General features: G+C 38.6%; 1 protein-coding gene and 1 pseudogene across 7 annotated transcripts in view; both read left to right on the top strand.

Moving 5' to 3' along the window:
- Window positions 1-2,122: 2,122 nt before the first annotated feature.
- Window positions 2,123-3,496, top strand: LOC138152798 (glucose-6-phosphate isomerase pseudogene; annotated as a pseudogene).
- A 7,229-nt stretch (window positions 3,497-10,725) lies between these two features.
- METRNL (meteorin like, glial cell differentiation regulator) overlaps window positions 10,726-23,274 on the top strand; it is a 31,144-nt gene continuing 18,595 nt past the window's right edge. Inside the window, exons 1-3 of one of the 7 annotated variants that reach the window (XM_069076636.1) lie at window positions 10,783-10,918; window positions 13,218-13,526; window positions 15,587-15,975. In XM_069076636.1, the coding sequence (XP_068932737.1) occupies window positions 15,663-15,975 (313 nt within the window). In that variant the 5' untranslated portion in view covers window positions 10,783-10,918; window positions 13,218-13,526; window positions 15,587-15,662. Of the gene's footprint in view, window positions 11,220-13,214; window positions 13,527-15,586; window positions 15,976-23,274 lie in introns of all 7 variants that reach the window. The other 6 variants (XM_069076635.1, XM_069076634.1, XM_069076637.1 and 3 more) reach the window with 6 other exon arrangements.

Here is a 23,274-nt window from a genome sequence, read left to right as displayed (position 1 = left end):
AATTTAAACATTTAATATACATTTATGGTTATGGTCACATGTATATATTTTTTTACATCAGTAAATTCTCCTACATCAGGGTTACACAGATAACTTTCCAAAGAGTAAAGTGGCAGATGAACTTTCATTCTGCCTGGTTTTACATCAGTGGAACAGATTACATACACATAAAAAACCTACTAGTCTAGTGTTTGATAACCCTCAAACCCCAATTTATTTGATAAAATTGAGGGAAAAATTGGAAATTCTAGAAAATGGAAATTAGGTCAAGAAGAATTATCTGATAAGAATGAACTGGTTTTGGACATATACCCCCTCTGGTCCTCCTCATTCTTTCCTCAGTTCATTCCTTCTCCAGTGTCCTCATTGCAGACATTTTCACCTTGACTGCAAGGAATTTGTTCCTTGATGGGTCCGTAATAGATAAAAGTACACAGTACACTAACCCGTGTCCACAGTTTTCTAGATAGGAGAGTGACTTTACTTGTCAGTTGATTTTTTCTGCCCAGAAATCTCCCTAGATAATATTACCTTGCACCTGCTGGAGGGTATCTGAGTTAAAACTCAATCTTGATCCATTCTAGTCAGCTTCATCTGGGACTGCTAATAATTTTGGCAAAAATTGTCCAAAGAACCATTGATTAGGTACTGCTGTCAGTCGTAGTCAATAAGGCAGAAACAGCAAAACTGCATTTTGTTTTTTAATGGTCAGAGTGCAGGCACCACTGAATAAAAAATCAGTGAGGCAAGAGTATCAGTTTCAGGAATCTTATATAAGTTTTGGTTATATAGTACAGGTAGTAGGTGTCTAGGCAAGTCACTTAACCATGTTTAGACCTCAGTTTTTCTCTCTACAAAATGAAGGCAGAAAAATAAAGCTCATAGTCTACAAGACCTGAATTCAAATCCAGCTTCAGACACTTACTAGTTGTGTGACCCTGGACAAGTTGCTTAACTTCTGTCTCATTGTTTCATCTGTAAAATGAAGATACCTACCTCCCAGGGCTGTTGTAAAGGTTAAAATAAAATAATATTTGTAAAGCATTTACCAAACCTTAAAGAACTATTAAGTGCTAGCTGCTGTTGCTACTAACAATTATTATTAATAATAAAAATGAGAAGAGTTAGACTAGTTAGTCCAACTAGACCATTTTTTGTCTTTTGAGCCAGCTTGGATCAACAGCTGCAATTAACTAGTCTGTCACTGGCCTAGTGCCCAGCTGAAGAATTGAAAACATGTTGTGAGGTCCCTTATAAGAAGTTATCTCCCTGTTTGTTCCAGCAGCTCAGATCTTACCATCATTCATTGTTACTGTTGGTATTTTGTTTTGTCTTAGATGGCCTCCATTAGTGCATTAAACTTTAAGGCCATTTCCATAGTCTAGCCCAGGTTCTTAGTGAAACAGATCACTAATTTACAGGTTCTTTGGGCATTTGATCCCATGATGTTTTCTCACAAAATATATGACTCATGAGATTAATTCCTTATTTTTAATGGAACACAAGGAACACTCAGAGTATGGTTTTTGGTGTTTTAACTTAGAAGCTCACCCTGAATGTTTTGCTTGTCTGCATCTTCACTGGGTCTTACTTATTTCTTACAAAGAATCTTGAGGCCAGTATTTATTTCTAAAATGTAAATCTACTAAAAAAAACCCAACTCCACCGTTGTTGTAAATATTGCTACAACTATAACATAGATAAACATGTAAAGAAGAGATTCCTCAAGAGGGCTCAATCTTGAGAAAGTATGCACAATATCCATGTTGCTGTCTGATGAGATTATTTCCCAGAATGATGGAGGCATTTCAGGGCCTGTGCCAGAAACCTTTATAAGAGTTGGCTTACTACACAGTGATAAAAAGTCTTTTAAGGACATTTGTCAACCTCAGAGTAATCCAGATTCATGCTATATCTCTCCAAGTCATCCATGTCCTTGCCATGGCTGTGCTCAGCAACCTAGATTTCAAGACAGTAGTCAGTGGCACCACAAGGAGTTCGACCTGCAGAGTGCTTTCAAGGCAGACCACTACTACCTCAGTCACTTCAGCCTGAATCTCAGCACCAGAAATGGACAGACTCTTGTGGAATAATTCAAGAACTTCATTGCAGAAGATGTTAGATGAAGCTAAATCCTGAAGATGTTGGGGAACAAATGTCCAAGGGGAAGATCAGTTTCACAGACAACCAGACTATGCTCCGTGTGACACTATGGGAATCGCTCCAATAAAATCATGCTGCTGGAGGGCAAATACATGGTACCAGAGGTGAATAAATATAGGCATTCTGTCAGCATATCTGTGATGGAAAGTAGCAAAGCCACACCAGGAAGACAACTACAGATGTGATTAATATTGGCACTGGAGGTTCTGGCTGAGTCTCTGATGGTTACAGAAGCCCTTAAGTCCCACTCCAAAGGATGTCCTCATATCTAGTTTTTCTCCAGTGATGGTGATGTTACCCATATTGCCAAGACCCCACCGAACTTAACCTGGAAATTTCCCTCTTCATCATTGCCTCAAAGATATTCACCACCCAGGTGGTGACAGCCAATACAGAGACAACCAAAGAGCAGTTTCTTCAGAGAGCAAAAGTGGCAAAGCACTTTGTGACCTTGTCTATCGATGAACCAAAAGCTCAAGAGTTTGGATGTTCAAAACATGTTTGAATTCTGGGAGTGGGTTGATTGATGTTACTCGTTATGTTCAACTATTGACTTCTCTATCTCCCTGCATATTAGTTTGGATAACTTAGAGTAGCTGTTGTTTGGTGTTCACTGAATAGAAAATCACTTCCTCACTATCCCACTGGAGCAGAATGCTCCCATACTACTTGCTATGCTAACCATCTGATACGTTAACTGTTTTGGATGTGACTCATGTCTTGCTGCACTAGGACCAGTATATGTACTGCTTTGCTGCCTACTTTTAGCAGGGTGACATGGAGTGTAATGGGAAATACATCACAAAGTCAGGAACCCAGATTGTCTACAATATTGTCTATCCCATTATGTGGGTAGACAGTGTGCTTTCTAACAGTTTATTCACCAGGGTACCCAAATAATTCCTTGTGACTTTCTCATCCCAGTTCAGACAAGTATCCAGTCCAGAATGACCTTCATCACAAGATCTTTCTAGTCAACTTCCTAGCTCAGACTGAGGTCTTGAGGAAAGGGAAGACAACAGAAGGCATGCAAGAAGCTGGAGGTAGTAAGCAAGAGTGGTGATACCCCGAAGAAGCTGATGCCTCATAAAGTCTTTGAGGGAAATCATTCTACTAATTCTGTTGTCTTCACATATGTCATTCCATTCATTTTGGAGCCTTCATTGCCATATGTGAGCACAAAATCTTTGTTCAAGATGTTATCTGGAATGTCAACAGTTTTAATCAGTGGGGAGTGGAAATGGGAAAGCAATTGGCTAAGAAATTTTTTCTTTCTACACACACACACACACACACACACACACACACACACAGCGCCACAAACTTAGTTTAAATCCTCATTACCTCTTTCTTGGTAATTGTACTAGTCTCCTAATTGGTCCTTCCTCTCTATAGCCTCCACAGAAATTACAAAGAGATACTCCTAAAGGAAATCTGATAATCAATCAAGAAACATTTATCAAGTACTTTTTTGTGATAAGGAACTGTGCTAGGTGCTAGAGATACAAAGGCAAAAGTGAACCAATTCCTAACCTCAGGGAATTTTTTTGGGGGGTGGGGCATCCTGTGAGCAAGGAAGATAGGCAAATTACTTAACCTTTCAGTGTCTCAGGCAACTCTAGAACTAAAAGTTTAAGAAAAATTACAGATCAACATTAGTAGAAGGAGTTTCTACACTAGGAGATTCCTGATTCTGAATCTGAGCAGTGACAGAAACATAAACATTACCATCTCCAGGCAAGTCACCATATAAGTCAACTTTACTCTCATGGTTGAGATTTTCATTCTTGTTTTTTTTAAGGACTTATACATGCTTACATTTGAATTGTAGTCACCTGGTTAAAAATTTTACTATGAAATATTTTATATTCTCTTCTATTTTTACAGTCTTTTGACTTTTTTATTATTTCTCAATGTCTCATGGAGTTGTTAGCCTCCACTTGAACAATTTTAATTTTTAAGGATTTTCTTGAGTATTTTTGTACTTCTTTTACTGAACTGTTGTAATGGCAAGCACAGAAGTCATTCACACCTTGTTTCAGCTATCGAATTAACACCTTGTTTCAGTTCAAGTTTTTTTGAGCCTTGATGTAGCAAGTCTATTAAGAAGCAGAACATGTGAACCCCACAACCGGTGAACCCCAGATCTTATGAACTTCTGCAACAGGAAGGGGAGGAGCTAATGACCATATATAAGGATTTTCTGGTTGTATGTTTACAGAAATCCTGGAGGGAGGGTTTTGGAGGTCCTGGGACTTTATTGATGATTTGTGCTGACCTCTTGAACCTTGTTTGTGTGTCTGTGTTGATTTCTATACTGATGATTTGTGTTGAGTTCCCAGACCTTGTTGGTGGGTCTGAGTTGATTTCAGAGGCAGATAGTGAATTGATGATGGCGCCAGCAATGTGCTCAAATATTACTGTGGCTCTGTCAAGCTTTGTTTTCCCAGAAACAGGAACTGTGAAGGACTTGAGGTGGACTGAACACTGTGAACTTCGATATGGAATGGGAACTGGACAAAGAACTGAATAAGGAGCTATACAAGGAACTGGGAGCTACCTGCCTTTGAACCCAGGTGACATTTGGAGCTGGGACCATGGAAGCTGAGAGACAGCCTCAAGTCAAGCTGAAAGAAGACTTTACTTGGATACTGTGTACTGACTGAGAAGATTATAATTTATTATAACTTAGGGGTGGAGAACTTTGACTTTTGTACATTGTAATTGAATTAAGGATTTTGTGATTGACTAAATGAATGTACTTTGTTTAAAACTATGTGACCACTTTGGTGAAAACTATGTGACCATTTTCGTGATAAGTTGTTGAGTTGTGACATGGTGAATGCTGTATTTTGATTTTCTGGGATAAGCTGTAACATTGTGAATGCTGTACCTTGATTTTCTGTGAATATTTTGCTCTGATTTTTTATTGACTATAGAGCTCACTATACTGTGTAATCAGAATCTTAAAAGCTGTTCACAGCAGCAGTCCTGTGGAAAGTTGCTCATGTGTGCATTCTCTTTTCATAATTTTCTTGCATAGTTCTCATTATTTCCCCATTTTTCCTCTGATCCAGATGGTTCCTGGGAGAAAGTGAGGCTGGTGACTTTGCACAATCTTCTCTCATTTAAATCCAATTCACTCGCAGGTCATGGTTTATGGTCCTCTTCAAAAACAAAGTACAAACAACGAAAACAACAACTCTTATTTTATTTTAAAACTAATTTTGTCCAATTAACTTTTTTTAATCCAAAATAACTTGTGTTCAATCTGGATTTCTCTTTGAAGCTTTGTTTGTAGATGTTTTCAAGGCATTGTCTTCTTCTGATTTTGTGTCTTGATCTTCCCTGTCACCCTAACACCCTTTGATGGTCAGAATATTTTCTTATTGTTATTTGATCATTTTTCCAGCCTTCTTATTGACTTTGGACATTGTTGTCTTGGACTCTGCTCATATCTGGGAGGAAATGTCCAACCTAAACTTCTGTCTTTTATGTCCTGCTGTTTTCACAGCTCAGCATAAGGGCCTGTAAATTTTTTGGTGCTTCTAAGATGGTGCAAATTCATTACTCTCCTGGTTTTTTCTGTGCTCATAGGTAGGGCCTCTGCTCCCTTTGAGATTGTGACCATTTCTCTCTGCCTTGGAACTAGGATCTGAAACTGGGCAATGGGTGACAGAGCTGTTATATGGCACTCATTCCAGTTTCCAGTGGTAATATCGGTCTTCCCTAGGATCTCTGCCAAAATATTCAATCTCCTTATCATCCCTGGGCATTGGGCTCCTCCACATCACTGCTGCCACTGCCAGAGTAGAGTGCCACTTCCATTGATGCACAATGCTCCTGGTCAGCTGTCTCTCTTCCTAAGCTGGCCTGGGATGGAAAAATGACTCGTAACTTTTCCTTGGCTTCTCACTCAGTTTTTTTTTAATTGTTGTAGAAGAGGTTTTTAATAATTTCACAACCCCATTCAAATCTTTTTCCTTTATCCAAAGAACTTCATAGCCATACTTTTATCCCTTTTAGCCATATTTCAGGCTCCTATACATTTCATCAGTTTACCCCATTTATTAACCATTCTGTCAATTTGCTTAATACTCTAATCCATTTACATTTTCTTTCTTTACCTTGTCACCTACCTACTCTATTACTTCTTTATTCTCCTTAATCCATTTATATCCATGTGTATTTAACCTTCCTTGGTCTTGCTTTTCTTGCAAACTAAATATAGAATCTAGACTAGTTTCTGGGCCTGGAGATTTGGCAGCTAATTTCTGTAGAGATTGTAAAGAGGAAGGACCAATTGCAGCTTGATCAGGATATTCAGATATTCTAAGCTCACTCATGTTTCTGACAGCAGTTTTGATATAATTTTGTATAGCGTATAAATTTGTATATGTTAATTTCGGATGATCAACAACATTTTGTTTTAGGCCTTCATTTTCGTGACTAAGTAAGTTGTTTCTCTGTAATAAGGACTTAAGTAATGTAGTTTGGCAATGATATGTGTTCTGTATGCCCCATCCTCACATTGTGGTAAATAAGTACTGATATATGCATGTCCTTTAAACTTGGAAAATCACTAATGATATGTTTGTTTCTTAAATTTGACACATTTGCTAATGACATCAAGAAACTATAAATTTGATTGATTGTTTCCTTTCATCAAAGGCTAAATAATCTATCACTAACTTGAATTTAGATGTAACTTGTCAATGTATTTAGTTAAGGGGAAGGGAATAAGTACTTATTTGGTGCTCACAACATCCCAGGCACTTTTACAAATATCATCTTATTTGATCCTCAAAATAATGCTGCAAAGTAGATGCCATTATTATCCTAATTTTGCAGTTGAGGAAACTGAGAAAAAAGAGGTTAAGTGACTTTCTCAGGGTCTAGTAAGCATCTGAAGCTGGATTTGAACTCAGGTCTTCAGATCCAGTGCTCCCTCCACTGCACCACCAAATACCTCTAGGAAAAGCAACACTAGAGGCCCCTTTCATCAATCTATTCCTGGGTCACAATGAGGACAGACTCCTGTTTCCTACACCAAGAGATTTGAACATTCCATGTTCACTTGAGAGCAGAGCCAATTGATGGAAATTTGCCAGAACACTAAACATTGCCAGTACATTAAACATTGAAAGAAAAAATGAGTGTCATTAGTAAAAATTACTTTTATTTTTCCACCAAGTCTTTGTATGATCTTGTTGATAAATGTTTTTTCCTCCTCATATTAGGTTAGTTCCTATCTTTTTACTTGTTTTCTTGGTGTTCTTCCAACTTCAAGAAGCCTATGGCACTTTGTAGAGTTCATCAGTTCTTGTTACTGTTGTATTTATTTTACCACACTTTCCCTAGTGCCTTGGTGTAAATGATATTTTTTTTCTTGTGGATAAATCATTTGGGGTTTTTTTTTGGTCTTTATTAATTTGTTTGTTTAATTTTATTTTATAAGATTCAGTTCCACAATTCCTTGAGTTTCACATTTTCTCCCCCTTCCTCTCCTTCCCCCCTATGGTGGTATACAATCAAGTATGGGATCTCCAAATGCTTTCACATTAGACATTGGTCAAATTATAAAGCAGGATTGTATTGGATGGAATGAACAATGGGAAAGAGGAAACAAAACTAAACAAGAAAAAGAAAGAGAGCAGGTAGTTCTTTCTTGTTCTTTCTCTGAATGTAGACATCTCTCTCCATTATGAGTCTTTTGGAGTTGACTTATAACCTTGCATTGCTGAGAAGAGTCCAGTCTATCAAAGTTGGTCATCACACATATGTTGTGTCTATAATTGTGTACAAATTTCTCCTGGTTCTGCTCTTTTCACTCAGCAGTGGATAAATGATTTGTGAAACATTTGACTGTCCACACCAACAACTAATTCAATGTCTTTAAGATCTACAACTTTTGAAGTTTTCGTGGAGTAATATTCATTCTTATAAATGAAAGAATTAAAAACACAACCAAAAAGAACAATGAAATACATGTGTATGGCAAAAAATCTAGTACACAACTGATAGAAAACTAAGAGGAGATGGAAATTAATTCAATCTGGTTTTATTTGGTCAAGTTCAGATGTTCTAAGTCTAGTGCCAGTGGAAGTATACACACAACCACTGTTGTCATCATCTGGAACCATATCATAATTATTAAATAATTAGCATACCACTGTACTGTGGAAGTCTTATTTCTGGTTTGGTAGGCCACTGTGTAGTAGGTAAAATTATTCCTATCCTCTTTTATAAGCAAGAAGTCTATGCAGTACACTATTTCTGAAAGCTTCCTTGTTTATGCTCTAGATCAGGAATGTGAAACTCAAATAGAAATGCAGGCCATAACTGACTCATAACAATCCTTGCAGGCCACATATTGACTTAGTTTTAAAATGTGATTTTATCTATGTTTTATTGTATTTTTATTTGACTATACTGGGGAATCTGGTAGGCCACCTTTGGCTGGCAGTGTACCAAGTATGACACCTCTGCTCTAAATTAAGCCTGCACTTTCTGTTGAATAATAAAAGTCATATGCTATTTTATTTCAGCCTGACAACTCTGTGAGGTAGCTATTAAAAGTATTATTATCCTCATTTTTCAGATGAAGAAACTGAGCTTGGAGCTGGTAACTGACTTGTTCATAAGTACATACATAGCCAATAAGTGTGATGGGTATATGTGATACCTTATCTTGTTGACACCAAATCTAGTACTGTATTTATACATTGAACTGTCTTTCCATTGAACACACAGATACAGGTTTCTTTCTTCATATATCCATATCCATATTCGTATATTCAATCTCTATATATCTATAGATATATCTGTTGCATCTGGAACAAGTTGTACCTGTTTTATATCAAAACCAATCAATCAATCAATATTTATTAAGCACTTAACTATGTGTTTATACTCTGATGGGGAAAACAACATATACACCAAGTAATATATTGAGAATAAAGACAGAGTATATGGAATGTAAATTTAGCAGAGAAGGTGTTTTGTTTTTCCTGACCCAAATGACCAGAATCATAGTGGAATACTACCATAGCCATCAATCATAAAGCTTTAACCAAAACTGTTCTGTTTTATTCAGTATAGAATTGGTTATACTACTATATAGTACTCTAAGATAAAATTCTGACTTCTGTCACTCTCAGGGAAGTTAAGGCTTATTCCTAATGGCCTTTCTTGGTCAGTATCACTGCTCCCAGAACATCATCCTACAACTGAACTTGCCACCATCAGATAATGGTTAATATGAGCAGAAAAAACTGGTTCAAAGCTACTACATTTACTTGCACTAATGGTTTATTCTCCAGAGGAAATCCTAAACTCCTAGCTAAACTTTTTATTAGGAGCACTGCTCCTTCCATGTCACTATGGTAATCATGATGGTTTCAGATGAATGGAGCCCACTGGACAGGGTAGATTTCTATATCTGTCTCCATATTTATCCTTTGTGATTCTATAAATTTTCATTGTATCTTCTAGTAGCCTTTACTTTTCACACTGAAGAATCCTTTTTAAAACACCAGTCCGATGTAGAAGTCAAATATTTAAACTGCAATTCACTAAATTTTCCCCAGAATTGCTCCTCTTTTGAGAGACATCCTGATGCAATGTAAAGAGTATGAGCCTTGGAATAAGGAGAAACTCAGGTATATATATATTCCTTCTGACACTTAGTAGTGTGAAGATGGACTTAAGGTGTGTGATCAAATAACCTCAATTTCCTCATCTGTAAAATAGGGATGAGAGGCACACAGCATGGAGTTTATCTGGAGGCAGCAAACAAAGGATTTCCTTAGATTCTGGAGGACCTGGGTTCATGTTCTGACTGACTATTTGAATTCTCATCATTCTCTCTGATTTTAAGTTACAAAAGAGGTCTGATTTTTATCTGTATAAAAGGAGAGAATCTCCACAAAGGGAGTTCCCCACTCTTTAAATTCCCTCCCCGCCCCACTACCTACTTCAAATGGTTGTTTTGAGTATTAAGATAATTTCTCTTACAGAGTTTTGAAAATTTGTATACTTAAATATCAGCAATTACCTTCAGAGTTATAGGGGATTTTAGAAATCATCTAGTTCAATTTCTTCTGTAAGTACAGAAGAAGAAACTGAGAAGATGAAATGACTTGCCCAAGTTCATACAGATATTTTGTAGCAGAAACAGGATTTGAACGCCAGGTCTTCTTAATCTAAATCCAGAACTTCCCCCCTCTTCTATATCTTCCGTCGTATAGGTGATACAATTATCAGGGCTTTCCAAAGACTCTGCTAGCCAGATATAGATCTGAAGTAAAAATTAGAGAATTCCTGAAGCTTTCGGTGGGGAAGGATAGTGTGGAAAAGGGGTGGGGCTCAGGAAAAAAGGAAAAAAATGGGATTCCGATAAATTCTACCTTCTGATCCCAAGTAGAAGAGGGGAATTAGTCATAATCTTCCCTCCCTGTTCCAGCTGGTGAGGTGAAGTGCCCACTGGATTTAGCTACGTAGACTGCCTGAGGGCGGAGACTAAGCAGGGCGAAACTGAGAGAGGAGAGAGAAAAGGACGGGCTGGGGGAGGAGAACTCTCAGTGAGCCTCCGCCCCTCATCCGGAGTCTGGCTTTAGGACCTAAAAAAGTTCAGTGGAACTTTGCTGCTGGGAGTGAGTGAAGCAACTTGGTCGGCAACCTGGATGGGAAAGTTAGATCTGACTGGGGGAGCCCTGCTGTCCCAAGTCCTGATCCCCTCTTTCTGCTCTACGATGTAGGCGAACCCTTTCTGCCTTTCTTTCTCTTGCCAGACTCAACCGCCCTGCCTGAATCGAGAATTTTAGTTGTTTTTAAAGGGGAGGTGGGCGGACTGGAGGGAAAGTGGACCCAAGCCCCAGGCTGGGGGCTGGTAAGGCAATGGTGGGCGTAGTGCTGGCGGTCCGGGGACCTGCAAGGCAGCTCTGGCCAATCTCGCAGCATCTGCTGGTACTGCTGCTCTTGCTGCTGCTTCTGCTGCTGTTGTGCAGAGGGACCTCAGGACAGTACTCCAGCAATATGTGCAACTGGAAAGGGAGGTAAGGAGGTAGCCCCCGTGACGCTCTTAAATTCACCCTTCTACGAAGTTCTTTATCTTTCCACCCCCTCCCAGATGGCAATGGGAAAAGGATTTACCCTTCTCCCTTTCACTTCTGAGGGAGGAGAATGCCCACTTCTCTCCTTTCCTGGGCATTTAGCCCAGAAAAGAGGGAAGGATGAGTAGTCGACTGTGTTCCGGAGCTGCTCCTCCCCTGTATCTCCCTCTTCTCTCTATTTGGTAGAGTCTGAGTGGAAATGAGGTGGTCTGGTTGGAATTTCGCTGGGACGGAGGTGGCAGGGATGCACACAAAGAGTCAGGCCAGCTGGTCCCCACTCTCTTGGCGGGCGAATTCCTGCAGACCCTCAAACACCCATGTTTTAACTAGAACAAAAGAAGCCCTTCTGGGAATGCGGCTTCTTGATTGCTCCCTCTGTGAATGTAATAATTATAAAGTTCTTAGGAATGCCAGTACTCTCATCATCATCATTGTATTACTGTGACTGCCTCTAGTTTTGTTCAGTTCTGCTATCACTCTGGGCTCGAGGCTGTGCTCCGTTCCTTAGTTTCTACTCTTGGCCTGCTTCCCCAGCCTGTGTTTATTGCCCTACTTGGGACTCAAGGGAGAGGAGAGGGCGTAGGGCGACAGATATGCATTTCTTCGAAGAAGTAGCGGCATTTATTGAGGTAATGTTGACTTAGAAAAAAAAAAAAACTGAGTGGAGTGAGAAGGAAAGGTGACTTTTGTCAGACGAAAGTATGGCACGCACAGCCCTCTCTCTGCAATGGACCCCCCCCCTCCTTTCTCACTTCTTCCCCCCCCCTCCACCCCCGCCCCGGGACTTTGCTAGGGCGGGAGACTTGCTGATTACCATTTTCAGAGCAGAGTTAAAGGCGGCATTTCCAGGCCCCAAACTAAGATTCTTCACTGGCGAGTTCCACAAAAGAAATAAAGAGTTTTTGTTCCCTCCGAAGAGCCAGCTTTTCCAGTTTAGCCTTGTTTTAAGACTATCTGATGGGACACCTGGGGTAAAGGGTTTTTGGTCGTTATAATCGGATTTAGCTAGGATCCTGTAGCTCAAGTATCATGCCCTTCCCTTTTGTCGCCACTCTGCCAGCAAAAATTTAGTAAGTGTGACAACTGTCTCATGCATTAGCAACTTCCAAAAGGGCTTGAGATTGAGTGAACAAGATAGGGGATGGACTGAGATTTGCTTTGAACGCTCCTCCAAATTTCTTGTAATCTAAAAAAAAAAGTAGAGCGTCTAGACGATGCAGTGAATTGAAGACTGGGCCTGGAGTCAGGAGGGCCTGAGTGCTGACCTCAGGCACTTAACACGAAATCTACCCTACTTGCCCCATTCCAAAAAAAAAAAAAAAAGCCAAAAAAGGTAATGAGGGCATGAATTTTTGGCATATGTATGTAGATAGATAGAGATAGAGATATGTTTATATATACATATACATAATTCTATGACTATGATATAATTATGTATGTGTAGTTATGAGGAAATTATTATTATGCCACTGTATAAACTATTATTTTTATTTTTTACTAGATTTACTAGATTTTTGGTTTATATAGGAAAATTATTACTCTTTAAAAAAAATAAATCTTGGACAAATGTATAGAAAAGAGTCTACATAGATATTTCCCCTACCCCCTGAAATCCAGTTCTAGAGATCAGTAGTTGGCTATAGTTGACTACTTTGAGAAGTTATTTAGATCTTCCTCCAATAGAAAGATTCAAGCTTTGCTCCCCAGACATATGATCCTTAGCAGAATTGTGAATGTGTAACATGTTTCCTATTTTGAGTATGAAATAGATGGGAAGCAAAAAAAGTATGATTATGACTCTGTACAACAATAGGTCACAAGGGGAGCAACTTTGCCCAAATGAAAAGAGGTCTTTAGAATCCTGTGGGAGTCAACAATGTTCCTGTCTTTTAAATTGAGATTATGGATTTTTGGATATTTTTTCTTCCTTTTCATCAGTAGAAGGTCCATTTGGGTGACTTGAAGGCTACCGTATCCCCTGCAATTCTAGTGGTTTGGACCTACATGACTTCATTGGTGATGGCTTCTGAGGACCAGTATAGGACTGGACATTGAAAATTGGAGACAGATTTCCAGAGGGTTCTTCGTCCAAAAAGGTTCCATTTTTTCAAATGAGGTTCTGTCCCTGGCCCCACTTCCAGAATTGATACTGCTTAAGTTTGGGTTAGGTAAAGAAGAAGATCCATGAATAAAGCAGTCTCTGGACTTTTGCATGGGTGAAGAATGGAGACTGTAATTGGAGTAGACCAGGTATTTTGCTTCCATCTGTATAAAATCTCAGTTCTTTCTAGTTCTTTCTCTGGATGCACACATTTCTCTCCATCATGAGTCTTTTTATCACTGCGTTGCTGAGAAGAGTCCAGTCTATCAAAGTTGGTTATCACATATACATTGTGTCTGTAATTGTGTACAAATTTCTCCTAGTTCTACTCTTCTCACTCAGCATCAGTTCGTATAAGCCTCTCCAGGTAAATATGAAGTTCATCTGCTCCTCATTTCCTATAGCACAATACTATTCCATTACATGCATATACCACAACTTGTTCAGACATTCCCCAATTGATGGGCACCCCCAACTGTTACATTTTTAATGTGACCATATGTACTGTGGAAATCAGCAAATACTACAAATCAAGACTTAATTGATTATTTTGTTGATTGTCTAGATCTCTAGACTTAAGTAGAGAAAATGCTTATACAGATTAAACTTAAAATGTGGAGCATAAAATTTTTTTGGGGGGGGGAGAGTTGGTTGCTAAACATTTATCAGAACACTCCTGAATGCATTTCTACTCTTAAATTGTTTTGTTCTTTTTTTTTTACATTTCTATTCTTAACAAAGAAAAACATGAAAAAGGTTTGTGTTTTTCTTTTAAACCTTCCAGGGGTATGGATAATCCTGACATTGCAATTTTTATTCCCCAGTTATTTTAAATGGAAGGTCCTTTAGAAGCTTGTCAGTATATTGGCTGCCTAATTAAAAATTTTCTCTACTTCCTGAATGACTGGAATTGACAGCCAAGCTGAAAGCCTGGCATCAAGGCAATTTATGTTAGTATAAATGAGAAAGCAGAAGGCTATTTCTACATGGAGGCTTTATTATATGTAGCATGTGCTATCACAAGAAAATTTACTAGGCCAAATTCCAAGAATGTATAGTTCATTTTGTTGTATATGCTGCTCCATTTATCATTATGAGTATAAAACAGCTGACAGATACTGTTGAAACCTGTCAATTTAAAATTGTTTTAAAATCAACTTTAAATTTAATATACCTATTATAACTTTTTATAAGTCATCCTAAGCAGCATATTGAGAGCAAGTGAAACAAATACTGATGGGCAATGTTGATTTTTATTTGATGTGAAATATGAAAATAGGTTACTCTTTATGGTGTCCATTTATATTGATTTTGATTGGTTAGAATATTTCTAAATGGCATCTAGGTGGTACAGTAGATAGAGTACTGGCCCTGAAGTCAGGAAGACTTGAGGTCAAATCTGGTCTAAGGCACTTAATGCGGTGTGATCCTAGGCATATCACTTAACTGTTGTCTGACTCAGTTTCCTCACCTGTATAATGGGGATAATAATAGAGTGAGGATTACATGAGATTTGTAAAGCACTTGGTATACAGTTGGTGCTTAATAAATGCTTACTCTCTTTTCTTTCCCCCTTCCTTTCCCAAGCAATTAAGGAAATGTTTCAAAATCTCAATTTTGTCACCTGTGTGACCAATAACACCATTTTTGTTATGTACTAGCTTTAAAGATAGAAACATGAACCTATTTTCAGAGTGGATCTGAAAATACAATAACTTCTTTTATCCATGTGACTGGGGAATAAATAAACAAAAAGGACCTTGATCTCTTGATCCCAGAAAGAAAACTAGATACCTCAAATTCAACATGTGCAGCACTGAGTTTATCCTTATCCATCTTTTCCACCCCCCTGTATCCACCCCAAACTTCCCTCTTTCTGTCAAAGGTAACACCATCTTCTGGTCTTAACCTAATCAATCACTATGTCTTCAATCCTCACCTTTCCTTCTTCATTCCTGCTAATAACACCCACATTTGGGGCTTATTCCTTTACCTCAAGCCTGGGGTATTGCAAGTCTTTCTGACTCTTAGTTATTAGATAGGCTCTGAATGATAAAAGAGATACATGGATTCTTTTCTGAGGATCTTGATGTAGTGCTCTGCTACAATAACACAAAAGCTGACAAAATTATAGTCATCAAAACATTCTCCTACTCTCATATAAAATTGTGTTAACATTGGTGTGTTAACATTTCTTTTTTCTCCTCAGTGGGCTGACTCATGAGGCACATAAGAAGGATGTTGAACAGGTCTACCTCCGTTGTTCTGAAGGATCTGTTGAGTGGATGTATCCTACTGGAGCACTAATAATTAATCTTCAATCAAACACAGTATCATTATCTAATAAACACTTAAAAATTTGCATCAAACCATTCAAGGACTCCATGGGAGCAAATATTTATTTGGAGAAGAATGGAGAACTGAAGCTATTGATTGCAGATGGAGACCACAGCCCCAGAAAGGTCTATTGTTTCAAACTTGACCAAGGGGCTTTGTTTGTTGAGGCTACCCCGCAACAGGACATTAGTAGGAAGATTACAGGCTTTCAGTATGAAGTGACAAGCAAAAGGGAAGTCTCTGATTTGCACAGAGTTTCTGGTGAGTAGTACATTTTGAATGATAAAAAGGCCAGATGAAAAACTAGCATACTTTTCATGGTGCTACAATAATAAGCAATATGAATGCCATTATATACCAGAATTCATTACTGGAGAGAATTTGGTATACCATAGTTTAAACAATCTGTGTTGTATGGGTTCAGGAGCTGAAAACTTGCTTTTGATTTCTAGCTCTGACACTTGTTACTAGGAGCAAATAAATCTCTCTGGATCTTAGTTTCATTAGTTCTAAATAGGGCTAATAACAGACTGTCTAACTTATAGACTATTATAAGGAAAGAGCTTTGTAAATCTTAAAGCAGTATAGAAATGTGAGTTGTTACCAATATCTTTAATATTAACATCACAGTACAGTGGAAAGATCACTTGATTTGGAGGAGCTGAATTTAGATTAGGACTAGCTGGGTGACCATGGGCAAGCCACTAAATCTCTCTAAGTCTCAGTTTCCTGAGTAAAATGAGGGACTTAGACTATCTAGCTCTAACTTTGCGATCTTGTGATACTAACAAATGATAACAATAATAAATATTCTGTCTCCACCACCTGCAAATATTTTAACAATAAAAAGTAAGAAGAGTAAAAGCTTGATTGTTCATTAATCTGTAAAGCAGGGTCTTAATTATTATCCCTCTCCCACATCAAAAAGGAATTCTAGAGGAATTCTTTTTTTTCTTTTTTCTTTTATTGCTTTTTGGAGGGCAATTGTGGTTAAGAAGTGACTTGCCCAAGGTCACACAGGTAGTTTTTGTGTTAAGTGTCTGAGGCTGGATCAGAACCCAGGTCCCCTTGACTCCAGGGCTGGTGCTCTATTCACTGAGCCACCTAGCCACACCTAATTCTAGAAGAATTCTAGAAGAAAAACTACATGGAAGTCACTGAATTTGATGACTTTAAGTTTAAGCATTATATTCTAGTTTAAAACTAATTCCTAAAAATATATTCATTTTAAAACTCTGACACAATTTTGAAAGTCAAAAAAGGGAAGTACTTTTCTTTGGATTGTTGCCTTTAAAAAAATTAGTACTACCTTGTTTAAAAATGTATCTATTTACTGTCTACATCTATAGCTATATCTGTCTTAGAACCATGGGTCTTGGGAATATATGTATATTATCAGTATTTATTGCCATATAGTGAGTGACGGACAAAATTGTTAGAATCATACATACTGTGTTTCCCCGATAATAAGACACTGTCTTATTATATTTTTTGGAAAGAAAAACACCAGAGGGCTTATTTTCAGGGGAGGGCTTATATTGTCCTGCCTCAGCTCTCCTCCGCAGCACTGCTCTCAATGGCGCCAGCAAGCAAATCACTGGGGAAAACAGGATGACGTGCTCACTGCTGCAGCTCTGATTGGATGCAGCTCAGAGCGCGGCGTGCATTTCACCCGGGGGGGGGGACGGTGCATACAGAGGGTACCGTAATGTAGCGTGTAGCGCAGGGGATCACCTTCACTACAGTAGCAATCTCAATAGGGCTTATTTTCGGGGGAGGGCTTATTTTAGAGGAATCTTACACAGTAAGGGGAGGGCTTATTTTCGAGATAGGTCTTATTATCGGGGAAACATGGTAGAACCCAGGCCAACAGCTTATTTTTAAAGTCTATATACAATCTGTTTTTTAAATCTCAATAATCATTTTTAGAAGATTCCTTTATAAAATCAGTTTAATTCAGTATTTGTCAAACATTTAAGTTTTCTTTTTCTCCCTGGTGTTTCTTCCTTCCCTCTACTTAAATGTCACAGTGTTCAGATGTTAGTAATGCTGAAATCTTGCTCAAAGGTCAGACACCTTTGAAGAGCTAAATGTAATCATGTTTACTTACAAAGAGGGCAATGCTTGCTAGTTTTATAGAAGAGTTATTTAAGTGTTATAACCTATGTTAAATGATAGATCGTTTTGTTACTGAAAAAAATGAGGTAAAACAGTTATTTTTCCCCCAGAGTTACTTCTTTCATCTTGCTACATCTAGCTCATTGAATCCTTTTGCTTTCAGTATATTTGGCATATCAAAATAATTTTTAATATCTTTTTCTTTTTTTTTAAGCATATAACTTAATTTGGAATTGTTAAAGGGCTACTTTGTAAAGTATTTGCAGGTAAAAACAAACATATACAGGGTAAAAAGGAAATAATGAACAAAGGGAAGGCACTAGAATTGAGAGAGATTGAGAAAGGCTTCCAGGAAGTTAGGGAAGTCAGTAGGTGGAGTTGAGGAGGGAGACCATTCCAGGCATAGGGGAGAACCAGAGAAAATGCCCAGAACTGAAAATAAAATATCTTATTTGTGGCATAGCCAGGAAGCCAGTGATACTGGATCAAATTGAAGATTAAGGTATAAGAAGATTGGAAAGGTAAGAGGGAGTGAGGTTATGAATATTTTGAATTCCAAGCAGAATATTTTTTATTTTATCCCGGAGGCAATAGGGAGCCACTGGAGATTGCTGAGTAGGGAGAGGAGGGACATGATTGGACCTGTGCTTTAGGAAAGTCATTTTGGTAGCTGATTGAAGTGAGAAAAGTTTTGAGGCAGGCAGAACCACTATTGCCTATCGGAATAGTCAAGGTATGAGGTGATGAGGGCTTGCATTAGAATGGTGGTGGTATCAGAGGGGAAAAGGGGATGTATATGTTGAAGAGGTGAAATTGACAAACCTTGGCAACAATTTGGATAAGGAAGGTGAGAGATAGTGAGGCATCAAGGACAACTACTAGCTTGTGAGCCTGAGGTACTGGGAGGATGGTGTTGCTCTGAGGGAGTATAGAACTGGAAGGAGTGTTTAAGGAGAAAGGTAGTGAGTTCTGTTTTAGATATGTTCATTTTAAGATATCTAATGAATATTAAGTTTGAAATGTCTGAAAGGAAGTTGGAGATGGGCAATTGGAACGTAGCAAACAGGCTGGGGCAAGATAAGTAAATTTGAGAATTATAGCATTTGTTGTTGATATTGAGATGTTTTGATTGTGTCTGACTCTTAATGATCCTAATTAATGTTACTGGAGTGGTTTGCCATTTCCTTCTCCAGATCATTTTTCAGGAACTGAGACAAACAGGGTTAAGTGACTTGCCTAGGGTCACACAGCTTACTAGTTGTGTCTGAGGCTGGATTGGAAATCAGGTCTTCCTGACTCCAGACTGGGTTCTCTGTCCACTGTACTGCCTAGCTGTCCTGCAGCATAGTAATTAAATCCATGGGAGTTCATAATATCACCAAGTAAAGTAATAAAGAGGGAGAAATGTTTGTCTTCCATCACCAATTTTCCTGTGGCTTTTCTCATCCTCTATTGAAGCCTTGCTATTGAGAGCATAAAATTCAAGATTGTTCTTGGAAGACACCTTGTCCCTCTACTTCCCATTTCAGCCTTGTGTTTCTCAGCCTCCAGGACCATATGCTCAATGTCTTCTTTGCTCAGAGGACCTTCTGTCTTAGTGATCTTATTCTCCTTATCTGTCCTCTTATCTACAGCAGAAACATTGAGGATGCCATTTGTATTAATGCCAAATGTCACTTCAATCTGAGGAACATCCCTGGGGACAGGAAAAATTGCTATGAGTTCAGATTTGTCAAATAGGCTGTTGTCCTTTTGTAATTGTTCCCTCATCTTTATAAACTTGAATCCGTACACGAGGTTAGTTGTCTGAGTAGTTGGTAAAAGTCTGTATTTGCTTGGTGGGGATGGTGGTATAGTGTTTAATCAGAACTGTCATAACTTCACCAGCAATTTTATAATGGCAAGCACAGAAGTAGTTCACACTTTGTTTCAGTTCAAGTTTCTTTTGAGCCTTGTATCAAGTCTGTTAAGAAACAGAACTGTGAACCCCTCAACTTGTGAACCCTAGAACTCATGAACTCCTGCAACAGGAACGGGAGGAGCTAATGACCATATATAAGGAAGAGCACAAGCTGGACAGACAGAACTTCTTGGGATAAGCATCGTGGAGGCAAGGTAGATCCTGCTGGACTCAAGACTGAACTGAGAATTGAGCAAAACTGAGAAGAGTACTCTTGTGGTGGCAGAGTCAAGAAGGAGAAAACTTGTGGTATCCCGGCACTCTGTTTGTCTGCTCTGTCTGTGTTGATGATGGTTTGTGATATTTTGTACATAAGCTCTGGGACCTTACTGGAAGCCCTGAAGAGGATTTTCTGGTTGTATGTTTACAGAAGTCCTGGAGGAGGGTTTTGGAGGTTCTGGAATTTTACTGATGCTGACCTCTTGGACCTTGTTTGTGTGTCTGTGTTGATTTCTATTTTGATGATTTGTGTTGAGTTCCCAGACCTTGTTGGTGGATCTGAATTGATTTGAGAGGCAGATAGTGAATTGATGATGGTGTCAGCAATGTGCACGAATATTATTGCGGCTCTGTCAAGCTTCGTCTTCCCACAAACAAGAACTGTGAAGGACTTGAGGTGGACTGAACACGGTGAACTTTGATATGGAATGGGAACTGAACAAAGAACTGGATAAGGAGTTGTACAAGGAACTGGGAGCTACCTGCCTTTGAACCCAGGTGACATTTGGAGCTGGGACCATGGAAGAGGAACCACAGAATCTGAGAGCCAGCCTCGAGTCAAGCTGAAAGAAGACTTTACTTGGATTCTGTGTACTGACTGAGAAGATTATGATTTACTGTGACCTAGAGGTGGAGAACTTTGACTTTTGTACTTTGTGATTGAATTAAGGATTTTGTGATTGACTAAATGAATATACTTTGTTTAAAACTATGTGAACACTGTGGTGAAAACTATGTGGCCATTTTCGTGATAAATTGTTGAGTTGTGACATGGTGAATGCTGTTATTTTGATTTTCTGTGATAAGTTGTAAGATTGTGAGTGCTGTACCTTGATTCTCTGTGAATGTTTTCCTCTGATTTTTGCTCTGATTATACTATATAATCAGAACCTTGAAAGCTGTTCACAGCAGCAGTCCTCTGGAAAAGCTGCTCAAGTAAAGAGTAGTGACATCCAACTGTAAGTCCTACATATTCTTAGATTTATTTACAAACAAGATGGCTACCTGGACAGCTACACTATAAGCAAGAGCCTCATGAGAAATGAAACTCTTATTGAGCCCTTTGCCATTGAAGAAGCCCTGCAGAAGTTTCTGGATTTGGAGAGAGAGTAATTTTGGTGAAATGATAAGATCTGATGAAAAAATGAAAAATGAAAAAAACCCTGTTTTGCTATTCCTCTTCTCTCTGAAGGGTGGAGGTTAGATAGGAAAATTACACAGCAGAAGATGGAAATTGAACCTGCACAGTAGGAGAAAGAAGTCCCATTCTCCACCAACTTTATTCTTCCCTCAAAGGACAGGTACCTGATGTCAAAGGGTAGTTCCCCTTTATACCAGAGATCCAACTCCCAGGTAGGTGGTTGGGCTGGTAGAAGGAGGTGGAAGCTGTCTTGTGTTGGCATAGATGGAAGTTCTTACTTTGGGGAAAGCAGAAGTTCTTTGGGGCAGATAGAAGATGCCCAGTCTAGCCCCTTGCTTTCTTCCTTCCGGAGAAACACTATGCTCACCAGGAGATTTAAGGCATAACAGAAGATCTTGGCCTATGTTCTCATCAACACAGAGTGACAGCTGAAGTCATGAGAAAGACTGAAAAAAAAGTAAAGGCTAAATAAATCATTGTTGGCTAAGAACCAAACCTTGGGGAATATCTCCTATTGAGCCACAGGAGTCTGAGAAGGAAACAGAAGAACCAGGATTAATGCATTTTCACAGAGACAAAATTTGAAAAGTATTTTTTTCTTTTTATTCCTTTTTAAATTTTTCTAATTTACATCATTCAGTTACACAAGATTTTCAGTTACAAATTTTCTCCCCACACCACCACAAAACAGTGATCCCACTGAGTATCCCCTCCCTCAATCAGCAGATTCAATCAGCTCTCCCATATCTTCCCCCATCCCCACTCCAACTTTCCAGTAAGGCACAGTGGATCTCTATTCCCCAATGTCTGTATATCTTATTTCCCAGTTACACGTAAAATAATATATATGTATATATATTTAAAACATTTGATTTTAAACCTTTGAATTCCAGATTCTTTCCCTACCTCTCTCCTCACCCTTCCTTACTGGGACGATAAGCAATTCAATATAGGTTGTACATGTGTAGCTATGCAAAACATTTCCATAGCGGATATATTGTGAAATACTGACTATATTTCCCTCCATTTTATTCCACCCTCTACTTGTTCTATTCTCTACTTTGATACTGTTTCCTTTTCAAAAGTGGATGCTTCCAACTTCCCTCCCCCCAGCCTGCCCTCCCTTCCATGATCCCCTCTCTCATCCCCTTTCCCCCTACTCTCTTGTAAGGTGAGGTACCCTATTTAATATGTGTGTTATTCCCTCCCTGAGCCAAATTCATTGAGAAAAAGGTTGATCTATTCCCTTTTGCCTTCCTCTTCTTCTCCTCCATTGTAACAGTTTTCCCTTGCCTCTTCTATTAATTTATCCCATTCTATCTCTCCCCTCTCCTCTCATTATATTCCTTTCCCACCTCAATTTCACCTTTTAAGTATAATCCTTTCCTATTCAATTGGTCCTGTGACCTCTGTCTATGTATACCTGTACACACACACACACACACACACACACACACACACATATATATACTCACATATGTATTTATATGCCCATATACCCTCCTATATACACATATATATGTATGTGTACACACACCATTTCTATTGCCTTCAATTATTCTCATACTGAGAAAAGTTTCATAAGTTACAGTTATTGTTTTAACCTTGTAAGAATGTAAATAGTTCAACTTTGATAAGTTCCTTATGATTTCTTTTCCCTGTTTACCTTCTCATGCTTCTCTTGCTTCTTGTATCTGAATGTCAAATTTTCTATTCAACTCTGGTTTTTTTCATCAAGAATGCTCAAAAGTCTTCTATTCCACTGAATGACCATATTTTCCCCTGAAACATGATACTCAATTTTGCTGGGTAGCTGATTCTTGGTTTTAATCCCAGCTCCTTTGATCTCCAGAATATCATATTCCAAGCCCCTTGATCCCTCAGTGTAGAAGCTGCCAGATCCTGTGTTATCCTGATTGTGTTTTCACAATATTCAAATTGTTTCTTCCTGGCTGCTTGTAATATTCTCCTCAGTGAGCTTTTGAGATTCTTTTTCCATCTGGCCAATTCAGTGTTTTAAGGTATTGTTCTCCTCATTGCCTTTTTGAACCTCTTTTGTCTTTTGAGTTAGTCTATTTTTTAAAGTGTGATTTTCCTCAGTCAGGCTGTTGACTCTCATTTT

Source organism: Petaurus breviceps, unplaced genomic scaffold, assembly GCF_028583685.1.
Source record: "Petaurus breviceps papuanus isolate PSGF00001 unplaced genomic scaffold, PetGlider_PUasm1.0 90925, whole genome shotgun sequence".
NCBI classification, from domain to species: Eukaryota; Metazoa; Chordata; class Mammalia; order Diprotodontia; family Petauridae; genus Petaurus; species Petaurus breviceps.
This window is presented reverse-complemented; position numbering and strand designations above follow the sequence as displayed.